Source organism: Ornithorhynchus anatinus, chromosome 11 (assembly GCF_004115215.2).
Source record: "Ornithorhynchus anatinus isolate Pmale09 chromosome 11, mOrnAna1.pri.v4, whole genome shotgun sequence".
NCBI lineage: Eukaryota > Metazoa > Chordata > Mammalia > Monotremata > Ornithorhynchidae > Ornithorhynchus > Ornithorhynchus anatinus.
The window spans coordinates 35,783,918-35,795,490 of NC_041738.1; the positions used below are offsets into that span (position 1 = coordinate 35,783,918).

An 11,573-nucleotide genomic window follows, 5' to 3' on the forward strand; every position below is an offset into this window, starting at 1 on the left:
GATTCTATTTCGTGGCTAGAGAAGCAGCGTGGCTCAGTGGAAAGAGCACGGGCTTTGGAGTCAGAGGTCATGAGTTCAAATCCCAGCTCCGCCACTTGTCAGCTGTGTGACTCTGGGCAAGTCCCTTAACTTCTCTGGGCCTCAGTCACCTCATCTGTAAAATGGGGATTAAGACTGTGAGCCCCACGTGGGACAACCTGATTCCCTTGTGTCCACCCCAGCGCTTAGAACAGTGCTCGGCACATAGTAAGCGCATAACAAATACCAACATTATTATTTATCTTGACGATGTTGTCTGGTTTTGTTTTGTTCTGTTTTGCTTTACTCTCTCCACCGTTTCGAGTGTGAGCCCATCATTGGGCAGGGATTGTCTCTAGCTGTGGCCCAATTGTACATTCCAAGCGCTTAGTACAGTGTTCTGCACATAGTAAGCGCTCAATAAATACTATTGAATGAATGAATGGGCCTGAGCTTAAAGCCAGCATCACAGATCCCCCTGGCTTTGCCTCAAGTACTGACTTGATCTGTCTGGCAAAGATGCTGATTTTTGGTCTTTTGGCCGTTTTGGTCTTTTGCAGGCTGAACCACTTCCGCTGGATTGTGCCAGCCAATGGGGAGGTTACACTTCGGGTTCACTTCTCCTCCACTGAGATTGGCAACTTCGACCAGACACTGAATTTTGAAGTCCTGGGAACACATCGCCTATATCAAGTTTATTGCCGAGGCGTCTGCACTTATCCCACAATCAGCCGAGACCCCAAGTGAGTCACGTATCTAAAAGGTCAAAGTCTGCGCATCTGTTTTCTTTAGCAGAAAGTTGTTCCAGCACTTTAATTACTATCTTAGCAGCCTGATGGAAGTTTAGGTCATTCAATCCAGCGGGACACCAGAAGTCTGACTTTGTTTTCTGACCTCAGGCGAAGAATGAGGGGACTAGGATAGAACAAGTGTGGCCTAATGGATAGGGCATAGGCCTGGAAGTCAAGGACTTTTCTGCTGTGAGACCTTGGGCAAGTCACTTCACTTCTCTGTACCTCAGTTACCTCATCTGTAAAATGGGGATTAATAAATACTGCGAGCCCCATGTGGGACATGGACTGCGTTCAATCCGATGAGCTGTATAGACTCCAGCACTTAGTGTAATTTCTGGCACATAGTAAGTGTTTAACAAATACCATAAAACAAAACTATTTTTTGTTAACACCTCTGCCTTCGGATCCGTGTGGAGCCCGTGATCGAGGCTCCCGGTAGCCAGGAAGACCCCAGTTGCCTTATTCCTGAATTCCATTTGAGGTGATGTTTATGTATCCGGTTCCCATCTCCAGAGCCATAAGCATCAAACACCCTCACAGATCCTCTGAAGCTGAAGGAAGTCCTTGCTCCCTCCTTCCCTCCCTCCCTCCCTCCCTCCCTCCCTCCCAGGAAGACCGATTTGGCCCCATGCTGCATTTAGAATTCAAATTTAAGAGTGGCTTCCCCATTGCCTTTTTAAAAAACAATCGCTGCTTTTCCCTTCTCCACATCTCTCCAGCTCCTTTAACACTTCATAGATATGGAGTGGGGGGAAAGCCATGCTCTCTCACCTCCAAAGTGCTATTTTCTCCTTCACAGAGAAAGCAGTTTCTGACGTTACTAAGTACCCTCATCCAGTGTCCTGATTCTATATAAAAAGGTTCCTGTATTGTAGGCCCCGGTCAATTCCTGGTCAGAACTTACATTTGAGTTTGGAAAGGGGAGAGTGATTCTTTCGAACACTTCTTCCCAACTCCTATCATTCTTAGGCTAGGTGTTTGTACTCCTTTAACTGTTTATTGAGCAACTACTGTGCTTTTCACCTCCCCCAGTAGCAGAGGTACCAGAACTCTATTCAAGTACATCCGTTCCTACTGAAAAAAAAAAGAAAACTCTTGGTCCCAATCCACAGCCCTAGAGTTTCTGGGTGTAAGTGATTTTGGCAGCTGAGAGACTAAGGATGAAGCAGTAGATTGAGCATTGCTGTTTTCCTTGATCTGAGAATCCTGTGAAGTCAATCATTAAGGATGGTGATCAAATAAATAGTGTAAATTAATCAAAAGGCAACTAGATGCTTTTACTGCACAGTGAGAAATCACCGGACTCAGTGATATAGCAGCGAGGCCGCTGTGAGGCCATGAGCGGACGTGTCTTGGACAGTAACTTTCTGCCTTCACTCTCTATTTAATTACCAGAGTGGTATTCCCCCACCGGAAGAAAGAGATAAAGCCCGATGAGATCGTCTTTAAGAAGTATATAATGAGTCTGGGGATGTTGCAATTCGGGCCATTGCTCTGTGGAAAATCAAGAGATAAGTAAGTGTTCTAATCCGACAATCCTGGCTCAAATCTCTTAGACCACTTGAGTAATTGCTTAGCTTTGATTTTTTTTTCTTTCTCCCATGTAGTCTTCGGAGTATCATCCTTTGCTTCCTGATGTCCCAAGCTTTTAGAACTATAGAAAGGAAGAGTGTAGCTCAAAAAATACCAGTGATCGATGGATTGGGGTTTACGGTGTCCCGCGGTAACTAAACTGAACTATAGCCAGGGATCTGTGTGGAAGCTTAGTACCGTGCGTGGCACCTAGTAAGTTCTTAATAAATTCCACCATTAATCTCACACTGGCAGAAGCTGCATACCACTGCACTAAATTCCTGAAAGAGGAACAGCTTCCAAACCATGTCCTGGGATCAGACCCAGTAAAGTTGAAAACTCTTCCATCAGAAACGATTAGAACCTCGAGGCCAGGGTCAGAGTCTTCCACTAGTACAGTACTCTCAACAGGAGCTGCTAAATAAATTCCGATGATGATGCTGATGATGTTAGACTGTAAGCCCGTCATTGGGCAGAGATGGTCTCTATCTGTTGCCGAACTGTACATTCCAAGCGCTTAGTACAGTGCCCTGCACATAGTAAGCACTCAATAAATACTATTAAATGAATGAATAATGATGCAGATAATAACAAATCTTCAGTCAGCCCTACCTGTGAGAGGGTTCCAGAATTCACTAACCAGAGGTGATCGGTCACTGGTATTTTTTGAGCACTTACTCTGTGCAGAACACTCTACTAAGCGTTTGGGAGAGTACACTGCAACAGAGTTGGTCATCATGTTCCCTGTCCAAAGTGATCTTACAGTCTGGAGGGGGAGTCTAGAGTTTAGCTTGCTCATAGAGGACTCCCAGCATTAAACGATGACCCGGATTTCTAAAAGGGAGCTGGCCCCATGCATTGAGGGGACATTAAGGGAATGGATTCAGCCCTACCAGAGAGAATTTTTCACAAAGCATATATATCAAAGCGTGGGCCTGGGAGTCAGAAGGACCTGGGTTCTAATCCCAGCTCTGCCACTTGTCTGCTGTGTGACCTTGGGTAAGTCACTTACTTTCTCTGTCCCTCAGTTTCCTCACTCGTAAAAGACTGCACGCTCTATGTGGGTCAGGGACTGTTTTCTCCTTAGTCCGAGAAAACTCTGCCCAGAGTGTGGCTCCCAGTGTGAGTCCGGCAGACTTCCCGGACGGCTTTGGTCTGAACTGGGGCTGCTTGTCTGTGGGGTCTGTGGCTCTCCCTCTTCTCCTAAGAGGGTGCTCACCCCCTTTGCCCCAAAGGGAGGGTAAAACTGAATGTCCCTCCAACCACATTTTCTTTCAAGGCGGTGAGGCCTGCCCATACTTCAGCTTTCTTCAGATCCCCTGAGCTGGAAATAAGACTGCATTACTAAGCTACCAGATTTATGTGATGGAGAAGAGGGTGAGCTTTAATCAGCGTGTAGAGAGTCTAAGCAGGAAAAGCAGTTGGGGGATCCGCTCCCCAAAAATATTGGAAGAAAAGTAAAGGATTTCCCCGCAAAAACCTATAAACCCAGGGTCAGCACTTTCTTGTCCCCAGATGTTTCCTTCTTTTCTTCATTTTCAGGTATAAGGCAGTTCAGTACCCCAACAACATGGAGAAGTTAACCATCCTGAACAATTCGTCTGTGAATGTGGAAGTCTTCTTCTTTTTCCAGCACGACGCCAAAGCAAATACTTACCTCCTGGACCCCCCTAAGATGAAACTCAAACAAAATGAGAAGCAGGTACAAAGAGCCTGGGAAGAGTCTTACTTGAGTGACTTCTCCTCCAATCTGGCTTCCGCCCCCTCCACTCCACTAAGTCCCAGGTCAACAGTGATCTCCTCCTCACCGAGTTTAATAGATTTTACTCTGCCCTAATCCTCTTGGACTCCTTAGAAATGCCATCTAAGCTTGGTTTCTCTGGCACAGCCCTCTCCTAGTTCTCCTCCTACCTCTCTGGCCACTTCTTCTCAATCTTTTTTGCTGTCTCCTTCTCTGCCTCGCTTTTTATTTTCAGTCTACCCCCACTCCCTCGGGGGGCTTGTCCATTCTGAAGGCTTCAATTACCACCTCTACCAAGATGACTCCCTCATTTTCTTCACTAGCCCCGATCTCTCTTCTCTGCAATCTCCCCTCTCCTCCTGCCTCCAGAACACCTGTATATGGCTATCCAACCGGCACTCAAGGTCAGTATGCCCAAAACTAAGTTCTGCATCTTCCCTCCCAAGCCCTCTCCTCTCCCCTCTGTCTCATAACTTCTGAGATGTGCACCACCATCCTCCCCATCTTTCAAGCCTTGGCCTTGTCTTTGCCTCCTGACTCTTCTCTCTCTTGCAACCTCTGTATTCAATCTGCAACCAAACTGCTTCCCGTGCTGGTCCAAATACTTGTTCTATCTCAACTCGACTATTTAGATCGACCTTCTCACAGACCTCCTTGCCTCCGCTCCATACTTCACTCTGTTGCCTGGATCGTTTTTCTGAAACACGGTTCTGGTCACATGTCTCTGCTCCTTAAAACCTTCCAGTGGTTGCCCAACCACCTCTGCCTCAGACAGAAATTCCTCATCATCAGCTCGAAGACACTCAATCTGTCTCCTCTCCTCACACTTCTCCCCCACTACACCCCAACTTTCACACTCTTCATACCTCTCAAACCAACCTACCACGAGAAGCAGTGTGGCCTACTGGAAAGAACATGGGCCTAGGAGTCAGAAGGACCTGGGTTCTAATCCCAGCTCTGTTGCTTGTCTGCTGTGTGACCTTGGCCAAGTCACTTATCTTCGCTGTGCCTCACTTTTCTCATTTGTAAAAGACTTGTGAGCCCCAAGTGGGACATGGACTGTGCCCAACCTGATTACCTTGAAGCTACCCCGGTGCTTAGCACAGTGCCCGGCGCATAGTAAACGCTTAATAAATGCCAGAAACATTTTTTTTTAAAAAAAATGACTCATTCTTGTCTCTCTGCTGACGTTTTGCTCACCCCTTCTGCTTGGAACTTCCTCCCCTTTCCCATCTGGCAGCCAACTGCTTTTCCCATATTCTAAGCCCTGCTGAAATCACATCTCCTCGGGGAGGTGTTTCCTCCCTGTCCTTCCTCCACCCACCCCTGTCACACACCCGTCTTCAGTACTTCTATGTCTCTTAAGCACTTGGGTATTAATAATAATAATAATAATAATAATGTTAGTATTTGTTAAGCGCTTACTATGTGCAGAGCACTGTTCTAAGCGCTGGGGCAGATACAGGGTAATCAGGTTGTCCCACATGAGGCTCATGGTCTTAATCCCCATTTTACAGATGAGGTAACTGAGGCCCAGAGAATAATAATAATAATAATAATGTTGGTATTTGTTAAGCGCTTACTATGTGCCGAGCACTGTTCTAAGCGCTGGGGTAAATACAGGGAAATCAGGTTATCCCACGTAGGGCTCACAGTCTTAATCCCCATTTTACAGATGAGGGAACTGAGGCACAGAGAAGTGAAGTGACTTGCCCACAGTCACACAGCTGACAAGTGGCAGAGTTCACCTCTCCACCTCTGAAGCACTGCTGGACAAATCTTGAAACTCTGTTACTTCCTCCTACCCATACTTTATTTTAATGTCCATCTCCCCCACTAGAATCTAAGCTCTCTGAGGGCAGTGATTAACTAAATTGTCCACTCCTAAGTCCTTAGTTCCTGTCCAGAGTAAGCACTTCAGCATATGCTGTTGATCGATTTTATTGATTGAAACGTGGGAATATCTAATTCCTTCTTGACCGCTCTTCTCCCGCTTGGGTTATCATCTCAGATCCTGAAGGTGTGGGCGTATCCCACTATGGTGGGCATTTTTGAAGACAACATCGTCTGCTGCATCAAGGAGAACCCGGAGCCAACACTCTTCAAAATCTGCTGCCAGGGCGTGCGGCCAGAACTGGAATTGGATCAGAAGCAACTGCATTTCGACAAGCTGCTGCTCCACAGGTCCCGAGTCTTGTACTTCACTGTGTGGCCCGGGGAACGTTTATTCCCTGGGATTGTTTGTTTTTTTTTTCTTCGATCTTGGCGTGTCTCTTTTTCATTTCCTGAAGTGTAGCGAGCTACATAATGGAGGAGAAACCGGGAGACTGAGACTTCCTGCCCTTGCTCTGCCACTGGCTTGCTGTGGGGGCCGGGGCCCTTTGGGAAACTTTAGCTAACTTCCTTATTTTGCCCATCCACAGATGGAAGCTGAATGATCACTGTCACCCCGTTAGCACTGTGGAGTTCACCACTGGAGAGGGATGGTTCCCAGTTACTGTTTCATTGCTTACCTCTCTTCACTGCACTGGGAAGGCTCAGTCTCAACTCCCCTCTCACTGGACTGGGTGCATTCAGTCCCACCTCCCTTTTCACTGTACTGGACATGCTCACCCCCACCTTCCCTTTCCCTGTACTGGATGCGCTCAGCCCCACCTCCACCCTCTCTGCACTGGACATCAGTCAATTCGTTGTATTTCCTGAGGGCTTACTGTGTGCAGAGCACTGTACTAAGTGCTTAGGAGAATGCAGTACAATAGAATTAGCACATATGTTCCCTGCCCATAATGTTTGCGATCTAGAGGACGTGCCCAGTACCACCTTTCTCCTCCCTCTACTGGGCCCAGTCCCGCCTCCCTTCCACACTGTACGGGACTGTGCCGAATTCGGTTACTCGCTGTTATCCTTTAGCTAAATTCCCTGGATGTATCCAAAATAAAGAGCGAGATGAATGTGATGAGATTTCTTTCTGGCTCTGCAGAAAAGATTCCAAGGTGATTTTCCTGCGAAATGGTACCATGCTGCCTGTGGCCTGGAGGATCAACAGCCTGGAGCAACTTGGCGATGATTTTTCTGTGTCTCAGAAACAAGGCATCATTGCCCCTGGTGCTGAATATGGCCTGCAGCTGCACTTCCAAGCCTCCAGGCCCCTCAACATAAGGAAGACCATTCGCCTAGAGGTTAGACCCCCTCACTCTTCCCTGCCTTCTGTCAAGGCATCCCATTCCAGCTGGCACTGGAAATCTAACGCTCCATCTGACACCCTCTTAAATGTGGCTATTTCAAACTTATATTTGGGTTTTTCAAAGTGATACCCTGCCCCTGCGATAACCGTGATTAAATAGAATTCTAAGATGGTTTGATATCCACCCTTCCTGAAGGGCAAAAGGTCACAATACTTTCAAGGCTCACGAGAGCTGCGGTATTCATGATAGAATGCATTCCTCTGCCAGCTGGGGTGAGCTTCGCATTGTGTGTTGATGCAGTGGGTCAGATGTCCAGGAGACCCAGAGGAATTTGCCAGTGTGGTGAACGCGCTGATCCGAGCAGACCGTGAACAGCGAAACAGCATAAATAGCCTGATGGAGAGAGCGTGGGCCTGGGAGTCAGAGGACCTGGCTTCTAATCCGGATTCTGCCACTGGCCCACTGTGTTGTGCTGGGCAAGTCACTTAACTAATCTCTACCTCAGTTTCCTCATCAGTAAAATGGGGATTCAGTCCCTCATCTCCCTCTCTTCCGATGTCCAACGAATTTTATCTCCCTCCTAGTGCTTCATGCAGTGCTTGGCATATAAATAAGCACTTAACAAGTACCTTTATCAGCATCAGCATCGGAGCAATGTATGGTGGATTCGTGTCACAAATGCCTCTCTTGCTGTAGGAATTCCTAGGTGACTTGATTTGCCACCCCTAAAGCCATGGGTCCCCATCCACAGGGGCAACCCTGTGGGATGGATGGGAAGTTGAGGGGCTTCTGGCTCCGTGCCGTGGAAGAACTAAAAATGGCCCCCAGGAGAGTTATTGATGACCGTGCCCTTGGAAAGGCAAAAGAATGGAAAGGATAAATGGCCTGCGATGTAAACGCTTATGTCTCCATGGTGTTCACCCTCCACAAAGGTTTGCTTGGCAAGCTTGAGGGTTACTCTTTTAACGGGGCTAAGCAAAAGGCTCCAAACCGGAACAGTTGCAGCAGTAGCCGTAAATTAAATCAGCCACGAGGCGCCCCATCCTCACTCAAGGACATTTCTCACCACTTCAGGTTACCGACGTGGAAAATATTCTGGGAGTCGTTCAGATCGAAAACATTCAGATCGTGGCCGAAGCTTACGATGTTGCTTTGGACATCAGTTTTCCCAAAGGTCTGTTTTCTTTTTGAGCTAAAGATTTTTCAGTCAATCAGTCAGTGGTATTTACCGAGCATCTACTGAGTGCAGGGCGCTGGACTTAATATACTGTCGGATTTGTTTACATACCTAAGCGCTAGTTGGTGTGAGATTGGGATTTTCCTATTATTAGATTGGATCTGAAAGTGGAAAACAGGCAGCCCAGAAGGGGCTACGAACAGTTCCCGGAGCAACTGCAGGATCAAAATTCCTCACAGAAACTTGGTCTGCAGTAATTGGATTTTTGCGGGAACCAGGAAATGTTGTTTTTTTTGCTTTAAACCACGTAGAGCTTCTCTGCTATGTATATCAAGAAGGGAGACCATTATTGGTGATTTTCAGAAAGCAAGTTCACGGTTTGGTTCTCTGATTTTTATTTCTAGCCATGATTTAAATTACGTGTGGTCTAAAGTATTTAATATTTATGCACTCTTATGCTCTCCTCCTCCTCATCCCTTTCCCTCTCCTCTTCCCTGTCTCTTTTCTCTTTTCCCTTTTTCTCCCTTTTCCCCTGATTAATGTCTCTGCAGGGACTGAAGGCGGTTTGGAGTTTGGGATTGTCAGAGTAATGGATGAAGCTAAGCAAAGTCTGTCATTAAAGAATAAAGGAAAATATGAAATCGGGTACAGGTAGAGTCGCTGAAGATTTTGACTTGTCAGGGACCCTGATCCCCCCATATTAGATTTTGTTTTTCATTCATCAGTCTTATATAATGAGCACTTAACTTTGTGCAGAGCACTGTACTAAGCACATGAGAGAGTACAATATAACGGACTCATTCCTCGCCCACCTTACAGCTTACCGTCTAGAGGAAGAGACAGACATTAATATAAACAAATTACAGATATGCACATAAGTATTATTGGGCTGGGAGGGGTGAATACAGGGAGCAAATTAGGTGGGAGCTAATGAAGGGAGTGAGAGAGGAGGAAATGGGGACTTAATCAGGGAAGGCGTCTTGGAGGAGACGTGCCTTCAATAAGGCTTTGTCGGTGGGGAGCGTAATCGTCTGTCAGATATGAAGAGGAAGGGCGTCCCGGGCCAGACAAGTCTGAGGTCCAGTGACGAGGTTGGCGTTAGAGGAGCAAGTGTCAGCTGGGTTGTAGTAGGAGAGTAGCGAGATGACGTAGGAGAGGGCAAGGTGATTTGAGTGCTTTATCTGATAGTCTCCCCAGAATACCAAAGTAACAGGAAAAATCATTGGTCCATTTGTCCTCTCTTCCCTCCCGTGTCCCCACCCCCGACCTGCATCATCCACCCTCTTCTGTGGTAAAAGGAAATGGCGGGTTGGTAAAAACAGTCACAAGTTCTCAGACGCTGAGACCTCAGTTCAAACGTTTAGTTAAAGCTGGGATTCTGAAAATCTAGGTCTCTGCCACAGTATTAGTATGGAATAAGTGTCAGTCAGTCCGGGGCATTTGTTGAGCATGTTCGGGGTGCAGAGCACTGGTCCAAGAGCTTGAAGGAGTACAATCTAATGGCGTCAATAGACACTACCCACGAGGAAGGATCTAGTCTCAGTGCCAACTTATGAGCCCGCTGATGGGTGGGGATTGTCTCTATCGTTGCCGAATTGTACTTTACAAGTGCTTAGTACAGTGCTCTACACACAGTAAGCGCTCAAGAAATTCGATTGAATGAATGTATGCTCTGCACACAGTAAGAGCTCAGTAAATATGATTGAATGGATGAATTTTACTGGATCCTTGCTCATTCCTAGTGATTCTTTTATGCTGAATTCCCTTCACGGAATGGTACTTAATGAATTTCTCTCTCCCCCTCCATATAATAATAATAATAATAATGATGGTATCTGTTATGTGCTTACTATGTGCCAAGCACTGTCCTAAGTGCTGGGGTAGATGCAAGCTAATCAGGTTGTCCCATGTGGGGCTCACGGTCTTAATCCCCATTTTACAGATAAGGGAAGTGAGGCACAGAGAATCTGACTTGCCCGAAGTCACACAGCTGACAAGTGGCGGAGCAGGGATTAGAACCCGTGACCTCTGACACCCAAGCCTGTGCTCTTTCCACTAAGCCACGCTGCTTCTGCATGCTGCTTCTGCGTGCCGCTTCTGCATTCCCATATATGCCAAACCAACACTCTTTCCACCTTTAAAGCATTAATATTAAGGTCACATCTCCTCCCGGAGGCCTTCCCCAATTAAACCCCGTTTTCCTGTCCCGCTCTCCCTTCTGTGCCATCTAAGCACATCCAACTGTGACCTTTGGACATTTGATATTCTCCCCACACCCAACCCCACAGCACTTAAGTGCACATCTTTATATGTTATAAATTACTTCTAAATTCATGTTAATACCTGTCTCCCCTGTTACCTCATCTGTAAAATGGAGATTGAGACCGTGAGCCCCATATGGGACAGGGACTGTGTCCAACTCGATTTGCTTAGATCCACCCTACTGCTTAGTACAGTGCCTGTCACCTAGTAAGTGCTTAGCAAATGCTATCGTCATTTCATTATTATTTTTAGACTGTAAGCCCGTTATGGGCAGGGAAAGTGTCAGCTAATTCTCTTGTATCGTACTCTCCCAAGCGCTTAGTTCGATGCTCTGCACACATTAAGCACCCAATTAACACCATTGATTGATGGATTGATTGCCTCCCTTACAGTTTTTCCCTGGAGTCTCTGGGGCCCAATGTGCCCCAGGTAAACTCGATCATCTCCATCCAGCCTATGAAGGGTGTGCTGTCTCCGAGTGATCGACCGACTAATATCCAGGTTACCTTCCGCTCCCAAAAGGAAGTGAAGATTGAGAACAGGCCAGTCCTGCGCTGCCAGGTGAGCTGTCATAAAGAGCGGAGTGAGTCGGTACAGAAATGCAGCCGGGCTGGTGGCTGGCTTAGAGGAAGATGCCGCCAGCAAGCTCATGTTGCAGGTAGAAGGAAGGATAAAGTGGTAATAATTGCATTTCTTAAGCGCTTACCTTGTGCCAAGCATTGTACTGAAGTGCCGGGGTAGATACAGTCAGTATATGCAGATGGGATACAGTTCCTGGCCCACATGGGGCTCACAGTCTCAGTAGGAGGGAGAACAGGTTTTTA

At 46.9% G+C, this 11,573-nt stretch overlaps 1 protein-coding gene across 9 annotated transcripts in view; it reads left to right on the top strand.

The window, feature by feature from the left end:
- Positions 1-11,573, top strand: part of HYDIN (HYDIN axonemal central pair apparatus protein) — a 335,154-nt gene that overhangs the window by 273,272 nt on the left and 50,309 nt on the right. For all 9 annotated transcript variants that reach the window (XR_005660565.1, XM_029074826.1, XM_039913571.1 and 6 more), the window contains 8 exons: positions 579-761; positions 2,208-2,327; positions 3,927-4,086; positions 6,137-6,309; positions 7,106-7,304; positions 8,385-8,484; positions 9,039-9,138; positions 11,142-11,310. Coding sequence is in view for 8 of the 9 variants with exons in the window: in XM_029074826.1 (XP_028930659.1) it covers positions 579-761; positions 2,208-2,327; positions 3,927-4,086; positions 6,137-6,309; positions 7,106-7,304; positions 8,385-8,484; positions 9,039-9,138; positions 11,142-11,310 (1,204 nt within the window). In the remaining variant the exon portion in view is untranslated. The remainder of the gene's footprint in view (positions 1-578; positions 762-2,207; positions 2,328-3,926; positions 4,087-6,136; positions 6,310-7,105; positions 7,305-8,384; positions 8,485-9,038; positions 9,139-11,141; positions 11,311-11,573) is intronic.